Source organism: Anser anser (genome assembly GCF_964211835.1).
Source record: "Anser anser genome assembly, chromosome: 1".
NCBI lineage: Eukaryota > Metazoa > Chordata > Aves > Anseriformes > Anatidae > Anser > Anser anser.
The window spans coordinates 104,229,586-104,250,180 of NC_139720.1; the positions used below are offsets into that span (position 1 = coordinate 104,229,586).

General features: G+C 47.5%; 1 protein-coding gene across 7 annotated transcripts; it reads left to right on the top strand.

The window, feature by feature from the left end:
• The first annotated feature begins 1,495 nt into the window (after positions 1-1,495).
• Positions 1,496-20,506, top strand: PHC1 (polyhomeotic homolog 1). Of its 7 annotated transcripts, none has more exons than XM_083821472.1 (15): positions 1,496-1,572; positions 5,328-5,484; positions 5,871-5,981; positions 7,157-7,234; positions 8,017-8,166; positions 9,099-9,254; positions 10,390-10,888; positions 11,214-11,971; positions 13,119-13,266; positions 13,380-13,588; positions 14,203-14,314; positions 14,882-14,990; positions 15,659-15,809; positions 16,410-16,641; positions 16,915-20,506. In XM_083821472.1, exons 2-15 carry the CDS (start codon positions 5,371-5,373, stop codon positions 17,067-17,069), a joined length of 2,982 nt encoding a protein of 993 aa, XP_083677598.1. In that variant the 5' UTR covers positions 1,496-1,572; positions 5,328-5,370; the 3' UTR covers positions 17,070-20,506. The 7 variants fall into 7 exon arrangements, 6 of the variants coding, with proteins under 6 accessions (XP_083677598.1, XP_083677597.1, XP_083677599.1 ...); XM_083821471.1 differs by lacking the exon at positions 1,496-1,572 and adding an exon at positions 1,633-1,738; XM_083821473.1 differs by lacking the exon at positions 1,496-1,572 and adding an exon at positions 1,766-1,947.
• The last annotated feature ends 89 nt before the right edge of the window (positions 20,507-20,595 follow it).

Here is a 20,595-nt window from a genome sequence, read left to right on the forward strand (position 1 = left end):
CCCCATTTCCCTGCCTGTGATTATTGCCCCAAACATACCACTATAGTCCTGCAAACCATCAAATTCTCTTGTTCAGTTGCAAAATCCCTCTCCCCAAAGCATCCCATGGTAAGTCCTAATGCCTCTTTATTGCAGGAGTTCCCCTTTGTTTGCACAGATTCCAGAAAGAGTTTCTTCCTTTGAATCACCTTTAGTGGGGTTTGCAACAGGGACAAATGGCTCAGCCCTTGAGGCTTTTAGGAGTGGTTGATTCACAGGGATTAAGTTGGCTGAGTTCTCCGCCTTGTCATTGTTCCTTTGATCACTGTCTGACCTTTATTTAAAAAATAAATAAAATAAATCAGTCAGATACTTTTCCATCTGAAAGAAAAAAGAACCCCAAGCATTTGGAGCAAGAAGCCTAAGCACTTTCGTGTATGGTGTGTTTTTCAGGCAGCAGCAAATGTCATTTTGATTCTAAATCAATGGGATTGATTTTGATACTAAATCACTGGATCTCCTGTGAAATGATAGTCCAGCACTTGGAGTACTGAATCAGATGCAGCGTTCTTGCAACACGAGGCTCAAACTCGTCATTTATGGGATCTATTATGCTCCTTGTACATGCAGGTGAAGCATGGTTCCTTTCTGCTTTTCTTTTATTTCTTCCCCCTCTACCTTGGTGGACAGCCAGTCGTCCTTAGAGGAGACTCAGCAGCTCTGGTCAAGATGAGCCACTAGCCTGACACGACAGGGAATTTCTCATGTTAGAAACAACCACTCTTACAACGCTATTGCTACAAATGGGTAACAGTTAGCCCTAATCGACCACCTCCCTAAGACAGGTAATCAACAGAAGATGTTCTTCACCAGTAATGAAGTGAAGCAAGGCTATAAAGTGCCTGTGCAGTGTAGCTTCTCTCTTCATGACTAAGCGTGGTCATTAAACTCCGGCACTTGTTTTCTTTACACTCTCTTCACGTGGGTTTCCACTGTGTACACAGCAAAGTGGTGGAGTCACCGTCCCCGGGGGTGTTTGAGGAGAGGTTGGACGTGGTGCTTAGGGACATGGTTCAGTGGGTGACATTGGTGGCAGGGGGACGGTTGGAGCAGATGATCTTGGAGGCCTTTTCCAGCTTTAATGACAGTGTGATTCTAAACAGCCAGGCACAGGTATTACTGCTGTGCCGTTTGCTCATCACCACCTTCCCCAGGTGGTAGCGCAGACGCTTCTCCGCCGACACAGCACCACCAGCCTCCAGCAGCGCCGAGGCCTCAGGCCTCGAGCCCCCGGCCCCGCCAGGCCGCGGCCGCCGTCACCATGGCAACGGCAAGCGGCGCCGAGGAGCGCCATCACGTGCCCGGAAGCGCCCCGAAGGGCGGAAGTGACGGAGCGGGGGGGAGGGGGGGAACCCCAAAGACCAAAATTTTTAAAAGAAAAAAGGAAAAAAAAAGAGGGGGGAGGGGGGGAGGGGCAGTGGGCGGGGCCTAACGAAGCCCCGCCCCCTCCCCACCTCCCGCCTCGCCCCGCCCCTCCAGCCCCCAGCGGCCGCGCAGGGCCCCCGGGGCCGGGGCCGGGGCCGCGGCGGCGAGGTAACGCCCCGCCCCCCCCCCCCCCATCCCTCCCGGCACCAGGGGGCCCCGCGCCCCGCCCCGCCCCGCCCCTCCCCGCCCCGCCCGGCCCGGCGGGGCTCGGCCCGGCTGCCCGCGCGCGGGGGGGGGGGCGTGCCGGGCGGCGGCGGCGGCGGCGGGCGCTGCGGTAAGGCGGCGGCGGGGACGGCGGGAGGGGAGGCGAGGCGAGGCGAGGCCGGGCCCGGGGCTGACAGCGCCCGCGGGGCGGCCATTGTGCGCCCTGCCCCGCACCGGGGTAGCCTCGCCCCGCCGCCTCCCGGGCTCCCCGGCGCTTTGTGCGGGCGGCGGGGCCGTGCCGGGCCGGGCCGGGCCGTGCCGTGCCGGGCCGTGCAGCAGGTGTCCGTGCCCCCGCCGTGCCGCAGCGTGGCTGGCGCCGGGCGTCGTGGCCCCGCCGTGCGGCTGCGGGGGGCTGTGGAGGAGGGACGGGCGTGCGGAGGTCCTGGTGGGTGGGTGGGTGTTTTTTTTTGGTTTTTTTTTTTTTTCAAACGTGGGTCTTGCGGGCACCCCGTGCTTGTTTGGGAACTTGGCTCCCCCGGGGTGAAGCTGCGAAGCCGGGCGTGAGGTTGGGAGATAGTCCGCAGGCAGGAGCCGCGGACGCGTGGGGTGAGCGAGTGAAACTTTGGTGCCTCCTCTCCGCTCGGGCGTTTGGTCCGAGCCTGCCGCTCCTGCGCCTGGGAAGGGTCAGGGGCTCGGAGGCGCGGTGCCTGAGCCTGCCCTGCCCTGCCCTGCCCTGCCCTGCGCTGTGCGGAAATCAGCCGTGCCGCTGGGGCACCGGGCCGGCCCCTGCTCCCACACTCGTGCCGCTCCGTGGCCTGGTTCGCTCCCTCTCCTCCCTGCTGTCCTTCCATCCCCGCCGTGGTGTTAGCAGGTCTTTGTATTCCCCCGTGCCTGCCCGTTAGGGTGCAGCGCTCTGCTAGGCGTGATCTCTCTTAGCTGTTGTTTGAATGACAATTTCTTCTAAGGACCACGTTTTTACCGCCCTTTTTTTTTTTTTTTTTGCGTGGGATCTACCAATTACATCGGCAAGGTGAGTTGGTTAACTCAGTTGGTTAACTATCTTGGAAAATACATCGTTTCTACGTTTTTGGTAGATCATTCATCTCCTGGAGCAGCTAAGTGAACCGAGTGATCTGACAGCTCGGTGGTCGCCAGACTGACACGGGGAGGAGGGTGCTGGAAGATGTGCTTGGAGGGGGCGAAGTCTGGGCTACTTTATGTGGAAACAGCCTGTGCCTGGGTTGGACTGGCACTAATGTGGAACTGCATCCTTGAGTATACTTTCCTGGTGGCAGTGGAACTTGGCTGCTCGTTTTTGAGTTTGGAAAGGGTTTTGTTTGTCCCTTCTGCAAAGAGACAGCGTGCTTCTCCGTCCACGTCCCCAAAAGGCCTTTTGCCTACAGAGACACCTAAACGTTTTTTGATGCCTTTCATCCCAGAGGCACCATTGTTTCAGTAGGGTTCTGGATTTGTGCTAGCTCCTGTTTTTAGGAAGCTCTAGATCAACATGAAACTCAAAAACGTTGGTAACCTTAAGAATTGATGCTGCTGTATATTGAGGAAATACAGGCTGGTGGAGCAGAGCACCAGCTCAGAAGCCAGGTTTCTCCTCCAAGTACCCTGAGAGTAAGGTCATATGTGAAGCTGGACAAACAGCTTGCTGAGTTGCCTTCTCTTCCACCTGGCCGGCATTTGAATTAGCTCACCTCTGAGCCCACAATTCACTGATCTGACTGAAAATGATATTTAGGGTAATATTTCTGTAAAATTAACAAGTTAAATCAACTGATGGAAGGGTCTAGTGAGTGCTGGAAGTAAGGTAATTGTCTCCTGCTTGTAGCTGAGCTGCTAGGTAACTTGGTGTAATGTGTGTAGCTTCGCCCTGACTTGCATTTTAATCCCGTTTGAAGTATTTCATTTATTTACACCGGTTCCGTTCTTGGAAAATGTCTGTGTTCTCTCCTTTTCAGTTGCTCTGGGCTTCATCTACTTTTTTTGGTGCTGCCCCCTGGGGAGCATCTTTAAGGCAACTGTCTTCCGCAGAGCTGTTGTGTTCTGGGTATACGTATCGATCGACCGTTCCTAACTATAACAGAGCTGTGGGTGAAGACAGCAGTGGCCAGCTGGGAGGGCGCGTTTCAGCTGAGGGAAAGGTGACTGCGTGATACCCATGGTCAGTGCTGGAGCAGGTACAGGACCCTAGTGTTGCGTTAGGAGGGAGATGCCTAAACAGGACTCAAGGGCAGAGGTGTAAAGATTCATGGGGAAGCCAGGACCGGAGCAACACCTGCGTGCTGGTCAGTGACAGAATTTTCCAGATTGCGAGGAGTAGGTTTGGAACAGTGGTTCCCTGATTTAATCAGCCGTCCACAGCTGTTAATGTTGATGCTGTTGTCCTACTTCGAAGTTGTCTGCGGTTAGCACCATTCAGGAATTTAAAAACTTGTCTGGTAGAGAATATTGTTGCACTTCCTTTTATGCTGTGCTGGTCTGTTTGTTTACTGACCTGGAAGAAGTTGCCTTTGGTGAAGGCTATGAAGCTTGAAAACTCTGGGTTTGAAAAGGTCTAAGTACAGGGGCTGTGCTGATGCTACGGGATCTTGGAAGCCTAAAGGTCTTGTTTAGAGGTCTCTCAGGTTGGTTTCAGGGGAGCCAGCTGGTAATTTGGAAACAGAGAGGCCATCAGTGATACAGAGACTATCGGAAGCCTTTTTTTTTTTAAAACCTTATGCAAATGATATCCTTCTGAAAAGTCATTTTTTTCAGTAGAATTCTGTTCATGTCTAACCACTTCTGTACATTTCCTTTTCTCACTCCAAGCCCTCATACCATTACTCCCTGTGTAGCCCATCTCCTTGCTACACAAAGACTCCCTGATCATCCCGATACATTACTTTTCTGCTAAGCACTTTTTTCAGTCTTGCTTCTCTTCCTCTTGGCTGACGGATGCCTTCTCCAGGCCTTTCTTAGTTGTGCAGTTCACCGCACCTCATCTTTCTGCCCCTGGAATATCTCTCTGGCTCTGTACGACCTTTTTAGTGTGTTTCCCCTCATAGGTATTGCTTGTGATGCCTTCATCTGCCCTGCTTCTGGCTCCACTCTTCCTTAAAGCAACTTGCCACCCCAGATACCAGCTTCTAGTCTAACATTTGAGTTACACTGAGTAGCTGGAGGTGCGTGTGATCAGAGAAAGAAAGAAACAAGAATTGGGGGGCAAGCTGGGAGAAAGGACCGAGTTGGTGTATCTGCAGGGCAGCGGTTGTAGAATAAATATACCTCTCAGGAGACTACAGGAAGAGGTGATGAGAAGTTGTGGAAGAACAGTGGGCGACTGGAAGTACAGTTAATTCACCTGAGTTCACTAGCCTTGAAGTAGAGGTGATCGGGTCTATAACCAAATGGTTGTCTGGATGAGATGCAGCTGCTACTTCACTCTGCTGCCTGTTAAAGAGCTCAGGATGCTGTAGCGTCCAGTTGTAGCATGGTGATAAAAATACGAGAACGTGTGTATTACGTTTCACACTGTGGTAACAGCAGACTTAAACTGTGAGTATAATTTCTGGGTTATTTCAGCTCCTAGCATCCCCAGCCCCCTTTGATGTAGCATAGCTGTGGAAGAAGCCTGGTACTGGGATATTCAAGTAAAAGCTGTGTAATGCAGTGAAATACAGTTTGGCTCTTTCTCTAGCCTGACTTAGTTTCCAATCCTTTCGATTTAGATCTGGAGTCAATCCCAGCCTGAGCTCCCAGGATCCTGTCACCATGGAGACTGAAAGTGAGCAGAACTCCGGCTCCAGCAGCGGGAGCTCCAGTTCTGGAGGAAGCACCCGTCCTCAGATATCACAGATGTCTCTGTATGAGCGACAGGCTGTACAGGTAAGACGCTGCTACGTTCTGGGATGGAGTGTGCAACAGCGGAAGGGTGGTGAGCCCTTTCATGTTCATCGGAGTTGTCATGCGTCAAGGTGGGAGCATGCTGGGAAGAGTACAGGGATCCAGACGTGCAGGGATGGGAGTAGGAAAGCCAAGGCACAGATGGAACTGTTTTTTAAAGTGTGCTTCCTGCTGTCCTGGAATATGCTTGTGATTTGTTACCAAGTTTGTAGCTTCTTTACCTGTTTTGTTATACTAATCTGGTGGCTCTGCTTTTTTTTGTGGGGATGAGGTATGGTCCCAAGGCCACGATTTATTTCTTCATTTCTCTCTGATCACATTTCAAGGGCATACTGTTTTTTAACAACTGGGTTTTCCTCTTTCTCTAGGCTCTTCAGGCACTCCAGAGACAGCCCAATGCAGCTCAGTACTTTCATCAGTTTATGCTCCAGCAGCAGCTTAACAGTGCCCAGCTTCACAGCTTGGCTGCTGTCCAGCAGGTGAGTTGCCAAGGGGCAGAAGGTGAGGAACTGGATCATTCTCTACTTGCACTCTGACTTATACACCGAGGTCCCGATCTGCAATTAGACAACTGGTACCTAATTGCACTACTTACAATGTGCTAAACATGCTGTTTGAATGTAATATAAACATCTAGTAAACTGGAAGCTTGATGGAAAGATTTGTTTAGCTTTCAGGTACAAAAAAGGGGAAGATAAAATTTAGCATCCCATAAGGGAATTTGCACACTGGAGGCATGTGACTAACTACTGTACCTCCTTTAAATAACAGATGGGTGTTTAAATCACCAGTGGATGCAGTAGTGTTTTAAAACACTTTAAAAGTGTCTTGAAGTGAACGATGGATTGTTGTTCCCCTGAGAATAAATGTAGTTTTGTATGTGTGAAATTTCATGTGGTATCCTCTGAATTTTTCTCTTGAAACTTACTATCCCATGGTTTCTTTGCCAGTTACTAGCAAGAAGGATCTGGGGTAGATCTTGTCCATGAAGGAGGGTGTTTCTTTAATTGAGTTGAGTTTGAGATGATGTATCCTGCATAAATGAACTTTTTTTTTAATTTATCGACTTTCCTCACTTGAACTGATGATAAATTCTGCCAAGATGAATTATTGTTACATAGACAGAAGTGTACTGTCACATCACATATATCTCCATCAGTAGCTGTGCTTCTTGGCTGTTAGTCCAGGTTTTAGTTGTTTTCAAATCCCTACCTGCAGTTTTATAGCACAGAGCACATAGAATCCTCTCACCAGTATTATATGAATCTTAGTTGTAAAACCAACTAAACACATACAGTGTACTTGCCATGGGATCATTATAGAAAAGAAAAATGTATTTTCCCTTCTCTGCCAACTGAATGTGCTGTAATCTGAAATTTGTTACATGCAGTACTGTCATTGCATTGTTACTAATCTGCGTGAGTAGCTCAGCAAATTGGTAGTATTTCAGGAAATGTCTGGGTGTTAGCAGAGTGGGCTGGAGCATCAGGATGAGGGGTTGCAGTGTGTAGCATGACAAACTGGGGCAACGTTCTTGGGAATGGGAGAAGATGTTGATGATGGAATGTATTATTCTTACAAGACCAAATATTTGGGCTGGATTAAAAAAAAGTTTTTTTTCAGGTACTCATTCCTCTGTCAATCTCTCTTGCAGGCTACAATTGCAGCCAGTAGACAAGCTAGCTCCCCCAACACCAGCACCCCACAACAGACTACCACCACCCAGGCCTCCGTAAGTAATTACACAAATCAAAGCCTTTCCCCGCACCCTCCTCCCCTCTGCCCTTGTTCTTTCTCCTCTTTGTCTTTTAGGAAGGCAGTCAGCCAGGGAAACACAGCTTCTAGGAATGCTGGCAATCCACAAGATACAGACAACTTTGAGGATTTGGGGTGCTGTCATTATTGGTAGGGGTTGAGGAGCCCTGAAAAGGTTTCTGAGTGGGATAGGCTTCTTAGCTGGAAAGGTAGACACTAATATTTTTTTCCTGAGGCTTTGGGGATATGTTTTCTTAGTTTAGGAGAAGATCAGGATTTCTAAGAAGAAGGAGTTGTGAGCAGCTTGGAAGGGAATGTTCTTTTTTTTCTTGGATAGAGTAGAGGTAGCTTGTTGAATGAGGGGAAGTATGATTTTATAGTGGGTACTGGGGAACTGGGATTTGTTCAAAGAGTATAGATGAGTTGGTAAGGCAGATTACGTTATGTTTTTTTCCCCCCTTTACCTGAGAGGCTGGAGAAAATGTATTTTTAATTCTCTTTTGGATCCCTTACTGAAGTTGCAAAGTAGCAGTGATACTCAGGCTCATAGTACAAATGAGGTTAGCATCCAGGATTTTGGCTAGTTTAGGTCACATAGCCTCTTAAGGCAAGAATTGCCTTCTTTCTTCTTGGTCCCCTGTGGGATACAGGAAAAAACTGTGAAATACTTGTTCTGGCTGTACCCCAGTAAGTGAAACTTTACTTCTTTCTTTGTCCCCATCTCTTCTTATATGATTTGTGTCTTTTTTCTGTTTTAAGATCAACCTAGCCACCACGTCAGCTGCTCAGCTGATTAGTCGCTCACAGAGTGTGAGTTCCCCCAGTGCCACAACTCTGACGCAGTCTGTGCTCCTTGGGAATACCACCTCACCACCTCTCAACCAGTCACAGGCCCAGATGTACCTCCGGGTAAGAGATAAGTACACAAAATGTGTCCTGACCATAAACCCCACTTTCCAGACACTCCAGTGTTTCACTGTTTGGGACTACCAGCTCCTCAGGGCTAACTCCAACTCTAAGAATGATATGATACGTTTTAAATTCAGATGAGGAAGCACTTATCCCTGAAACCGCATTTGACTTTGGGCTCAGCTTTTGAGGGTTAATTAGCTTTGTGTTGTGTACTGAAATTCTTAAGAACTCTGTTTGTCTCTGCTCTGCATAGATGTTAAAGATCCCATGGCACTTCTCAGTAGAGCATAAATGTGAAATATATATCCTAGACTTGAGTAGAAGTCGCAGAAATAAAGCTGCTCTTCTTGTTGATTGCTGGAACAGATATATGGTAAATTACTCCCTTCAGTCACTGCACACAGGGACGTTAAGTCTAGGAACGTAAATCAACAGGAACAAATATCTCATCCTTTTGATTAGTATGAAGTGCTGCTATATGGAAAACATTAGACTTGACTATAATCTATCTGGAGTTTGGTCACCTACTTGAAAAATATGTTGTGTCTCATTTGGCTTTAGGTACAGTTTGTAATCCCCTCTTCAAACAGCCCTGGTCTTGGGTGTATGTCTTTTATCACTGTTTCTCAACCAGTCCTGAATATACATCTCAAAATTAAGTTATACCCAAGTATTTTAGCTGGTCCTGGGCGGCTTGTGGGAGTTGCCCCAGGCCCATATTTAACAGAAGACTGCTTGTTTCCATAAGGAAACTGTTTCCTGCTCTTGAGGGTTATGTTACAGTGCAGCGTGGGGAAGGGTGGGGGGGGGATGCCATGTACAACATTGCAGCCTCGTGTTGCTTTGTAATCTGCTTGTGGTTCGCTGTCTTTCTTTCTCTCTTCCCCTCTGTTCCTTTCATTCCACATCACCTGACCCATCCCCAACAGCCACAGCTGGGGAACCTGTTGCAGGTAAACCGGACCTTGGGCCGCAATGTGCCTCTTGCCTCCCAACTCATCCTGATGCCTAATGGGGCCGTGGCTGCTGTCCAGCAGGAGGTACCACCCACCCAGTCTCCCGGGGTCCATGCAGACACAGACCAGGTCAGTGACACCCCCTCCCAGAGTCCTTCCCTTCCCCTGTACACAACCTGCACTCTGGTCTTTGTCTCCAGCCACCTATGCCTGTACAGAAGATTCACTCTATTTTATCTCCACTCTGTGTCCCTATAACTATTGCAGGCAAGAGATATTGCTTTCTCTTGCCATCATTTCCCAGTGTTTGCTTTTTGCCTCCAGAGAGTAGATTCATTTCTGATTAAAATTTCTGGGATGAGACACGGGCTGGATCAATCATGTTTTCACAGCTTTTTAGTTGTCCTTGTGTGAAAAGAACTGTTGAGTTCTATGTCCATTTTTCAGCGAGACTTTCACTCTGCAATGAAGAGTCTTTGTCAGCAATAGTATTCCTTAACCTGGGTGGTTTGTTGTAAAAATGCCAATGACTGAACAGGCCACAAGGTCTTAGCTCCTGCACTCAGCTGTAAATCGTTCTCTGGGTCAGAGAGCAGCCGTGGCTTCCCGTTTTCCTGGTCCTAACTTAGTCTTTCTTGGGATTTCCAGTTACTTCATTTTTTTTTTTTTTTCTGGAGCACTTTCTTTGAGGCAAAGTTAGCCACAATCAAACTCAAAGATAATGCTGCACTTGGAGGGGGATTAAATACTGAGGATGGTAGCACTGAAATGCAGAGGAACTGGTGAAATCAGCAAGGCTGCAGGCCTCCTGAATGGAAAGCACTGTACAGATAGAGCAGGCAGGTGGCACAAAAATTGTAAAGGAATTGCTGGTCTTTAAAGGGCTATCTCAGTACTTTTACAGCCATGCTAAAGTGGATCCTAGCAATGCAAGGACAAGGCAGACAGGTCTGGAGGCTGTCCCATGCCTCAGAAAGAATGGTATTTTCCTCAAGTGCTGTTCAGAAAGTGCCACGAGATCTTTAACTTCCATCAGAGATGGGGCAGAAGGCAGAACAGATTAATGTATTTTCTGGTGAGGGTTGCACCTGAGCCTTGCCCTACGGTATTAGCCAGTTCCCCATGTTAGACTTAAAGCACTGACTTGGCCTGCATCCCAGCAGAGAATATTGCTTATGCATTCTCTCGTTCTATACCTCTCTCCAACTTCCAGGAAGTAACATGCATAAAGCAAATGGACTGTGTTCTGTATGTGTGTTTCTAGGTGCAGAACTTGGCTGTGAGGAGCCAGCAGACCTCATCCACTAATGCCCAGCTCCAAAGCTCTGCTCAGAAGGCAGCTCTACCAGGAAACTCCCAGGCTTCGTGCCTACCACAGGCCACAAGTACAGGCCAGACCTTGGCAGTGGCTCAGGCATCTTCTAGCAGCACAGGCCAGTCCCTCAACTTGAGTCAGGGGGCAGCAGGCAGCAATGGTGTCTCTGGGGGTGTGGTGGCAAGTAGTGGGAGCCAGACCTCAACAGGATTGAGCCAGACAGCCTCGGCAGGTGCCGCTGGCAGTTGCCAAAGGAAAGGCACAGGGGTGGTTCAACCATTACCAGTAGCAGCTGCCCAGGCAGTGACTATCAGCCAGGGAAGCCAAACAGAGACAGAGAATGCAGCCACAAAGAAGGGTGAAACGGACAGTGGTGGACAGCAAACTGTGGGCATGAACCTGACGCGGACAGCTACACCAGCACCCAGCCAAACACTGATCAGCTCAGGTAAGTGGTGCCCTGTTCCTTCTCTTTGAACCAGTTGAGCTTTTGAAAGAGTGCCATTTAAAGCCCAGTGGTGAGAGGTTTCCCAACAAGCCTCCCAGTCCCCATGCTCCTGGAAGCTGTTCTCTAGGGCTTATCCTGCTCTACTAATGACAGAACTTCATCCCAGCCCATTCAGTTCCCTCTGTCCTCTGCCAGTTAGCTGTCAGTCGTTTTTGAACATAACAATTCAAACCAGTGTGGTGGCTGCTTGCCTTTTTTTTTTGTTCCCAGCTGTGCTGTTGCTAACCTTTGTGCTCTCCCTTTCTCTGGTTCTGTGTTTGTATAGCCACGTATACACAGATTCAGCCACACTCCTTGATCCAGCAGCAGCAGCAGATTCACCTGCAGAAGCAGGTGGTGATTCAGCAGCAGATTGCCATTCATCACCAGCAGCAGTTCCAGCACCGCCAGTCCCAGCTCCTCCACACAGCCACCCATCTCCAGCTGTCCCAGCAGCAGCAACAGCAGCAGTCACCATCTCTGACCCAACAGCAGCAACAAGCTCAACCTCCGCAGCAGCAGGCTCCGCCTCAAAACCAGCAGCAGGCCCAGACCCTTGTGGTGCAACCGATGTTGCAGTCCCAGACACAGCCTGTTCAGCTCCAGCAGGACAGTCCTTGCCAGCCAACCACCAAATCACCTGTTCCAATTCAGTCAAAGTCTATGGTCACTCCCATCAAACCACCGCAGCTTGGGCCTGCCAAAATGTCAGCAGCACAGCAGCCTCCACCACACATTCCTGTGCAGGTGGTGGGTACTCGGCAGCAGGGCTCAGGCCAAGCCCAAGCGCTGGGTTTAGCTCAGATTGCTGCAGCGGTGACGACTTCCCGGGGAATGCCAGCTGTGGTCCAGCCTGTTTCCCAAGGCCATGCTGCTTCCCCATCCTCTTCAGCTCCAGCATCCTCACAGGAAGCTCCCCCTCTCACCACAGGGGTGAATTTGGCACAAGTTCAAGGCACAACCCACATGGTGAAGAGCCCAGCCACCTCTCCAGTCGTGGCTCAGATGCCAGCAGCATTCTACATGCAGTCTGTCCAGCTGCCAGTAAGTGATACCATCAAGAAGGGGAATACCATATGGATTCTCTTTGTTCAGTCCTAGGACACTAATTGCATTCCAGCCCTGGGTCGGTGGGATGGGAGGAATAAGAGGTTTGGATAAAGGGATATGGAGGCTTTTCCTCTGAAAAATGCTGATTCCAGTCCAACCCTTGGGGTTACTGACTACAAACAGTTTTCTTTCACATCATCATTCAGAGGCTTGCATGAAACAAACTGGTGAGACTTGGAGCCCGATTCAAATGGAGTAGGTGTCCACATCACGTACTAAATATCCCATTTAACGACAGCTGGCCTCTTTGTCTCTCAGAAGAGAGAAAGCAGCTGACTGGGCTGTGAAGACTGAACTCCCCTCTCCCCATTAGGTGCAGATACCTCCAGGTCAGAGACCCCTTGGTGCGTGGTTATCAGCCACTGAGGTAGAGCTGGCTCTATGCCTGAGAGGATTCCCTAGAAACAGACTATGCAGAGGTAGACAAAGATGGCTTATGTTCCCTAGGCCTCTCATGCTGCTCTAAATTGGCCAACCAGGGCCTGCCTAACTCCCTGGGACACTGACACTTTTTCAGCTCAGATATCTGTAGTAAGTTGCTCAGACTGTTAATTTGATTGGGTTTTCGCTTGTGTAGTCAAGGGCAGAGTGTGCCAGTTTGTTTCTAAACTCTGGCTGCTTCTTCAGGGAGCTGTCACAGGATTTGTTTGATTTTTACAGCTGAGGGACAATTCTGCTCTCATCCAGCATATTTCCCCTACTGTTTTGACTCTGTTTCTTCATTGGAACTGATTTGATCTAGCCAAAAGCCTGTTCGGAAACTGCTGGGTGAATGCCATTCCATTTCTTCCTGGAATAATCCCTTGAGGTTTGCATGGTGTCTTGGTATTATATCAAGGTATCAGTATATCAACTAGGATGCTACGTCCTGGTCAGTAGTCTGATAGTGTGTCTTACGAAGGTTTAGCTCCCTGCTAGGTAAATGCTCCTAAACAAAGATGGGAGCTGGATGCATTTCCAGGAGTGGGAGCCAGTCTGGAGATGAAGTATGGTGGAGCAGGATGTATCTTGTTGCCTTCGATCTGTGTTGTTCTCTGCTTTGGGGTTCTTCTCTCTGCTTACATGTGCCTCTGTCATTCAGGGCAAGTCTCAGACCCTAGCAGTAAAACGCAAGGCAGAGTCAGAGGAGGAGAAGGAGGAATCGGCCAGTGTCAATGCACTCCTGCCTGCCAGGTCTTCACCTGTGACAGACAGCCCCAAAAACATGGAGGAGAAGAATGGCCTTGGAGGTGAGGTACAAAAGGAGAGCTCTGGTTTTTCTGTAATAATGATCTGATCTCAAGTTCCACTTGAAGTAAGCGGAGCAATAGTAACAGTGACTTTGGTGCTGTTAACATTCCAGATAAATCCGATCCTGCTGTCACTGCAACCCCAAACACCACCTCAAGTGAAGGAGCATCAGTCACCCCCACCTCTGCACCCACCCCAAACCTAGCAATGGTGTCGCGTCAGATGGGAGACTCCAAACCCCCACAAGCCATTGTTAAGCCCCAGATCCTCACACACATCATTGAGGGCTTTGTCATCCAGGAAGGAGCAGAACCCTTTCCGGTAAGGATTCACTGCTGTGGGGAAAGGAGGTAGTGCTGTCTCTTGGAAAGGTGGTGGGCACCCATCTTTGGACAGGACTTTATTTCCCTGTGTTCCAAGTAAGCTTTTTTTAGCTCAAAACACAGAAGTGAGAGGCAGGCAAAGGAAACTGGTTTCGCGCACGAAGCAAAGCATCAGGAGTTGGTATTAAAGACGACAGGTTGGAGCGAGATGGGAATTGTGAACTGGCAAATGTGATGGGAACTGTTTTCTCCAATAGTCCCCAAAGCAATAATTTATGCAGGAATTATAAGAAGGTTCTTCCGTCTGATTTCTACTGAGGGAAACATGCACTGCATTTTGAGTAAGGAGAAGGTGAAGTTAAAGCAAATAAGGGGAAATATAGTCACATGGAATTGCAGGATATTCAAAGCAGACAGTACTTGGTGATCTTTGAATGAACTGCCACATCTGTGAATAAGGAAAGAGTAACTTTGTTCAGCATCTCTCCTTCCTTAGTTTGCGAAGGGATTATTTTGAGTTATAGTAAGGAGTGAGTGGCATATGCTTCAGAGGAGAGTGGTGGGCACAGAGCTCCTTTACTGATGGGCCAAATTCTCTCTCTTCCTGGCTAGGTGGGTTCTCAGCTGCTGAAAGAATCTGAGAAACCACTGCAGGGAGGGGCTCCTTCTGGCCAGAGTGAAAACCTGTCCAGCAATTCTCCAGGAGGGGACAGTGCTTCTATGGGTGAGTTTCAGCACTGGGGTACCTCGCTAGTGGTACTGAAAGTTTCTGCTGGTACTTTATTATCTACTTTATACATTATGGACTCATATCCCTTTCTGTCCTGCTAACACCTTGGAGTCTCAGGCTACAGACCTAGGATCTTCTTTTCTCAAGTGTCAGAAGACATTACTTTTTTTGTTGTTGTTCATACAATCTAACACACCCTATGTTAGTAAGCAGAATCTGAACTGTACCTGTAATGACTATGAAGGATGTATGGACACAGCAGAGAGTGCAGATGGAGACTCCTCCACAGCCTTGTAGGATAAGAGGGATATGCTACTTCTTGTTCAGCAAAAGGGACAAGGAGAAATACACTACTCTGTTCAACATCCTGGGGTCCTAATTAGTGGCGCTTCTGCCTCTCCTCTACCAGCTTCTTCCCCCTGCTAATTGTTTAGTAGTTTCAAAAGACAAAAGTGTTTGGAATCTGTCTGCTCAAAGGAAGAGTAGTGCAATGAGGAATCATTACGTGTGATTTGTTTCAGCTCAAATCATCAAATGGTGTATATCTCTGTATCTCACTAGAGCTTGATAAGAAGGCAAACTTGCTGAAGTGTGAATACTGTGGGAAGTATGCCCCAGCCACCCAGTTCCGTGGCTCCAAGAGGTTTTGTTCCATGACCTGTGCTAAAAGGTAATAGCAAGACATCATCCTCTTCTGACTCTACATTCTTGGGAACTGGGCACGTGTCCCTTCTCCAGATAGTGTACAGTACTTGAGTACATCTGATTCTCCCTACATGGGATGCATTGACCGCAGAGATCCTTTAGTACTGGACCTCTTCATGATTTGTGAATGCTTCTAGATCTAGAGGAAGTGGATATGGTATTGAGTGTAAACAGGATTTCATACTTGCTCAGGAAGTGAGATGGGAAGAGGGAAGTTCTTGGGCTCCAAAGAACCTCTATGAGAGGTACATTTTACTGAATAAATGAACGCTTACTGGTAGCTGTCTGCTCCGTTGGTAGTAAAGACACAAGGGAGCGCTGGGGGGCGAAAATCCTGTGGAGAAATTACACTAGTCATTGCTGCCTCCTGTTGATAGCAGAGTGCTTGTTGTGGGTCTTTTTTCCCTTAGGGGAATGACTTAATTGACCCTTCAGATGTTAGATCAAGACTCTGGTGTCCAAATATTGCTTGTGAGAAGTCTGGACTGGTTCCTTCCAGGGGGAATTCTTAGAAGGAGGAAGAACAGAATTTGATGGTAAAGAGAAGTTTCATCCACATCTAGAGAAAGGAGAAACAGTACGTTCAGTTAATTGCTGTCTTCCTAATTGCTGCTCTGCTTCTACTTATTTGAGGTACAATGTCAGCTGCAGCCATCAGTTTCGGTTGCAGAGAAAGAAGATGAAAGAATTCCAGGAAGCTAACTATGCTCGTGTGCGCCGACGGGGGTCACGACGCAGCAGCTCTGAAATTGCTCGAACAAAGATCCAGGGCAAGCGTCACAGGGTAAGGCCATAGTCCTGCCTGCCCCTGTCAAGGCAGATTTCAGCATAAAAATTGTCACTGTTGGAGGTACCAGGTTCCCAGAGTGTATGTAGTTGTACAGTACATGACCAGTGCACATCGACACAGTTGTTACACAAGGCACAGTAAGCTGTTCTGGTTGCTCATCCACTGCAAAAAGTAGATTAACATTTGTATTTGTTTACTCTGTATTCACTCCAGCATGTCACAGACATCTGAGTGAGTGTGATCAGCTGCCAGGCTTGCTAGAAAACAATCCACTTTTCCTGTACGGTTAGCTTTTTTTCAGATTAATTATTTGAATCAGATTATAGAAGGATTGAAAGAGCTCCAGAGCTGACATGAGGAAGAGGAATGGACTAGGGGAGGATGGGGAGAAGGAAGAGGAAGGGAGGTGAGATTTTACTTTCGCCTCCCTTCAGTGAACTCTTGTGACAGCTGCCCCTGGACTAACAGCCTGAGGAAATTGTCCCAGACTGTTGGGACTTCTACTGTTACCAGTGTCTGGTTTTGAACTTGGTAACTGATTTAAAAAATAAAAATAAAATAAAATCTCACTTTTTCTTTCCTGTGGGCTTATAGGGTCAGGAGGACTCAAGTCGAGGTTCCGATAACTCCAGCTATGATGAGGCTCTGTCCCCTACATCTCCAGGACCCCTGTCAGTACGGGCCAGCCATGGAGAGAGGGACCTGACAAACTCTAGTATGGCCCCACCTACCCCAGATCTACATGGCATCAACCCCGTCTTCCTGTCCAGCAATCCCAGTCGTTGGAGCGTGGAGGAAGTGTACGAGTTCATTGCATCATTGCAAGGTGAAGTTATACTCCGTTCCTGCGGTCCTCTGATCCAGTAGCATGGGGAAATCTTTTGAGAGTGGTACCTGGTGCACTTACCGTACTCTGTATGTGTTTCTGAACTGGAGTAGGTCATGCAAATGGGTGAGTTGTACTCCTCAAACAGCCTGTGTGGGGAGGGGGGATTGGTTAGATCCCTAGCTTACTTTCCGTACCTGCCAGAGGTCTATAAAGAGTGGGAATGACAGGAGTGCCCATCTGTTTCTTAGTGCCGTTTTCTTGGTTTCACAGGGTGCCAGGAGATTGCTGAGGAGTTTCGATCACAGGAAATAGATGGCCAGGCCCTGTTGCTTTTGAAGGAGGAACACCTCATGAGTGCCATGAACATCAAGCTGGGACCAGCTCTCAAGATTTGTGCCAAGATCAACGTCCTCAAGGAGACCTAACAGCTCATGGCAGTAGATGCACTTCAGCTCTGACACCCAGAGCAGCTGCCAGATTTGGAGCATCCTGCTGGGGCAGGGAAGAATGGGACAATCCCTTGTGGTCTTGCATTCAAGAAGAATGAGAAGGAATTTGACTGAAACTGCCATGTACAAGCCCATGTTTTGGTCTTTTAATGGTGCTACAAGGGGGAAGGAAACTCCCACCTGGGGCCTTTGAAACTTTCCTTCTTCCTGGTTTTGAATATGCCTCTCCCATTTACCACAAAAAGGAAGGGAAGGAGACTTCTGTTTTAGCAGACTTCTGAAAGGGGCCCTTGTCCCTTTTTGCTACAGCAGGTTTGTTGGATCTTATTTGAGTCTTGTGTCAGAACTTGAAGCATAGGAAGACCCTGTCCTGTCTGGATATTGGGGGCAGCTGTGCTTGAGGCATTTAGGAAGTGAATTAGTAAATTCCAAGTGACAGATGTGGACAAAAAAGAACTAGAGCAAAAGAGGCTGCTTCTGTTACACTTTTAAAAAAAATAAATAACCTAGGCTGTTCATGAACTGGGTTTAATAGCCATTCCAGCATGCATACCAAACTTGAAGGCACATGGCAATAGGAGCTGCCTTAGCTTTACTGTCTCCTGTAGAGATTCAGATCAAAGACTAAGCGTTTTGGCAGCTATTCACTCCAGATGCTCCTCGTTGAAACTGTCAGAGGAGCGTTTATCCTGAGTACTTATAACAAGGTGATGGGGAAATCAGAGAGTGGGGGGTTGTCTTACATTAGGAAACCCTATACCACTTGGTGTATCTCCCCAGTATGCGAGTGCAAGGGTATAATTTACAGATCCAAAGCAGTCTCAAGAAGCACCAAGGCTCTTCATAAATCAGCTATTTTTTTTGTTTGCTTTTTTTGTTCATTTGTTTGGTGGGGTGGGGGTGGGGATTGTTCTCTTACCTGTTTGTATTATTTTTGTGTCTGTCTTTATTATCCTCAGGAGAGCTTATGGGACAAAGTTTAAGCTGGCAGGATTGTATCACCTGCCTCAGACTTTCTTTGGTGATGATGTAAAACAAATACTTCTCTTCCTCAGTATAAAAAACAAAAACACTCCAACAACTGAATTATGATCCTTTAATACTTCTTTCTAAGGGGTACAATTATGTTACAGGCTAAGCCCCTGCTACTCAGCTCCCATAGGTTTTAAGGACCAAATCCAGAAGTTTTGTGGCACTTCGGCAAAGGCAAAAATGTGGGCAGTTGTTTTCTTCAAGCACCTCTGCTTTAAAAATGGAAAAAAAACCTGAAACTACACAAAGCATGAAGATGTAAGTGTCCCTTACAGCCAAATACCTGAAAGCAAGATTTAAAAAAAAAAACTTTTCTATTTTCAGAAGTTTCATATGCCTATTTAAGTGAAATGCAAGAATGTTCTGTCCGAAACCCACGTACTATTGTAGGAGAGCTGTAATTGCATGGGAGAAGGCCTAAGGGCCTAAGTAAGAAAACATGAGATCTTTGGAATGGGCTCTCTATTGACTCATCAGAAAAAAGAGGGGGAAGTGCTTAGAAGATGCTACAATGTGGCAGCAACTTCTGAGATTTCTTTAATTAATGCAGGCCCAAAGGAAGCTGCCTGATAACACTTTTCAGCCTAAACATAGGGGGGGATGGTGTGCACGCACTGACAGGGGGCAGTTTAGAACTTCTAACAGTAAAGGAAGGCTGCCACAAACCATTTTATGAGCAGGCTGAGCATGACAAAACTCATGTTTAGTTTAACCCTCAGCAGGGCAGGCAGTCATGTATATTACTAGCTGCCTTTGAGGACTGGATTTATTTCAGTGAAATGGAAACATTTCACATTATTTCATGTTCAGTGTTCTTAATAAAAAAAATGCTTGTTCAGGCTTTACAAGTCTGGCTGCTGTGTAACTTTTGTATCAGATAATTGAGAAGAACAACTTCAAAAACCTGATTGCTACAGTTTCAGAAAAATATAGGGAATTTTTCTCCTCTGTAACTCCATGAGCTTTTAAAGTTTCAGTTTGAAAGGTGTGCATATCCTGCCCTGTAAGACCACATACTAACATGAGGAGACAGTCGGGGCACAAGACAGCACATACTGAAGACCCTTCACCCTTAGTTAACAAAGCTGGTCTGCTACTAAAGAAAGCTGTTATCAGCGTAACACTCCAGCAGGTTTTTTTGGTCATTTTATTTTTGAAAGTTGTGTTTTGTACAAAAAAAATACCTTACACACCACCATGAAAAACAGTAACAACAGGCTTAGTGACTTCCTATTTTTTCAATGTTATGAGACAGATTGAGACCGTAACAAAAATCAAAGAAAGCAGGAATTTTTTGTCCACTCAACCCAGCAAGAAAGCAGGGCGCCTCTTTTGCCCCACCTGCCACTGCTCAGTCTGCTTTGGCAGTACACAAATATACAAACCTTGTCTGTGCTAAAAGCAGAAGTGGCTTGCTCATTCACAGTCTCCACCCTCAAGACTGAAGATGGTTCTCTGCCAACCTACAATATGGCAGAATAGGATTGTGTAAAGTCTAGCTCCTCACATAGAAGGCAATTAGGAACCAGGTGCCAAGTTCCTAAAGGCTCCCATTAAGTCTTACAACTTAGCTGTACCTACTTCTCACTAGCGCCCAAGGGGAAGGTTCTCTCTCACTCCCAGCCAGCAGCAGCACACTAGTACCATTTGCACAGGGCAAATATCTTTAGACTGGTTTGGACCACGCTTAAGGGGACAAGGGTTTATCCAAAGCTGATGCTGTAAGCACAGGAGTCCCTGAACACAGTTTTGAGCGTGTTAGTAATTTTACCCTTGGCTTCCGTGGTTCCTTTATAAGTTTTGATAGCTTCACAGGAAAGCCCTTTGCCAAACAAGGAACTGTAGTGCGTAAGAAAGTTCTGACAGTAACTGAGCTATGGGGGCAGTTAACCTCAGACGGACTTGTAACAGAACTCAAGTGGCAGCTACCTCTAACCTTCTCATTTTCCCTTGATGAGAATTTCACTCTCAGCAAATGCCCCTTTTACTTAGCAGGGCATCATTACCTTTTGATTCTCAGTGATAGAGAAGACAATATTTCAGCTGAACGGGAAAGTCTTGAGACTGTATTGGATTCCTATATATTTTTTTTTTAAAACGCTGTCCTTCTCTGGTTTGAGAGGATGGCATATGCATCCCTTGATATCTATTGTAAGAAATGGGCACGTACTTTTCAACGTATTTCCATTAGGAAAAAGGACTGCAGGGGTGCTAATGCCTCTTCCATCCTCAAGAAGTCCGGCATAGAACACTTTGTGCAGGTTATGCTGACAGAAACTGCGTGTAACAGTGCAGAAGCTACAAAAGCTGAAAATGCATTCAAGGAAAAAAAAATCCAGTGTCTAACAGATCCTGTAAACCCTAGAAGGAAAAAAGAAAAAGGCCCCCTCCCCTACAGCCTCAGCTGTTTTAACCCACTGCCTCCCTTCCCTTTCTACACCTATCCATGGCTCTTTTTTTCCCTCTTGAC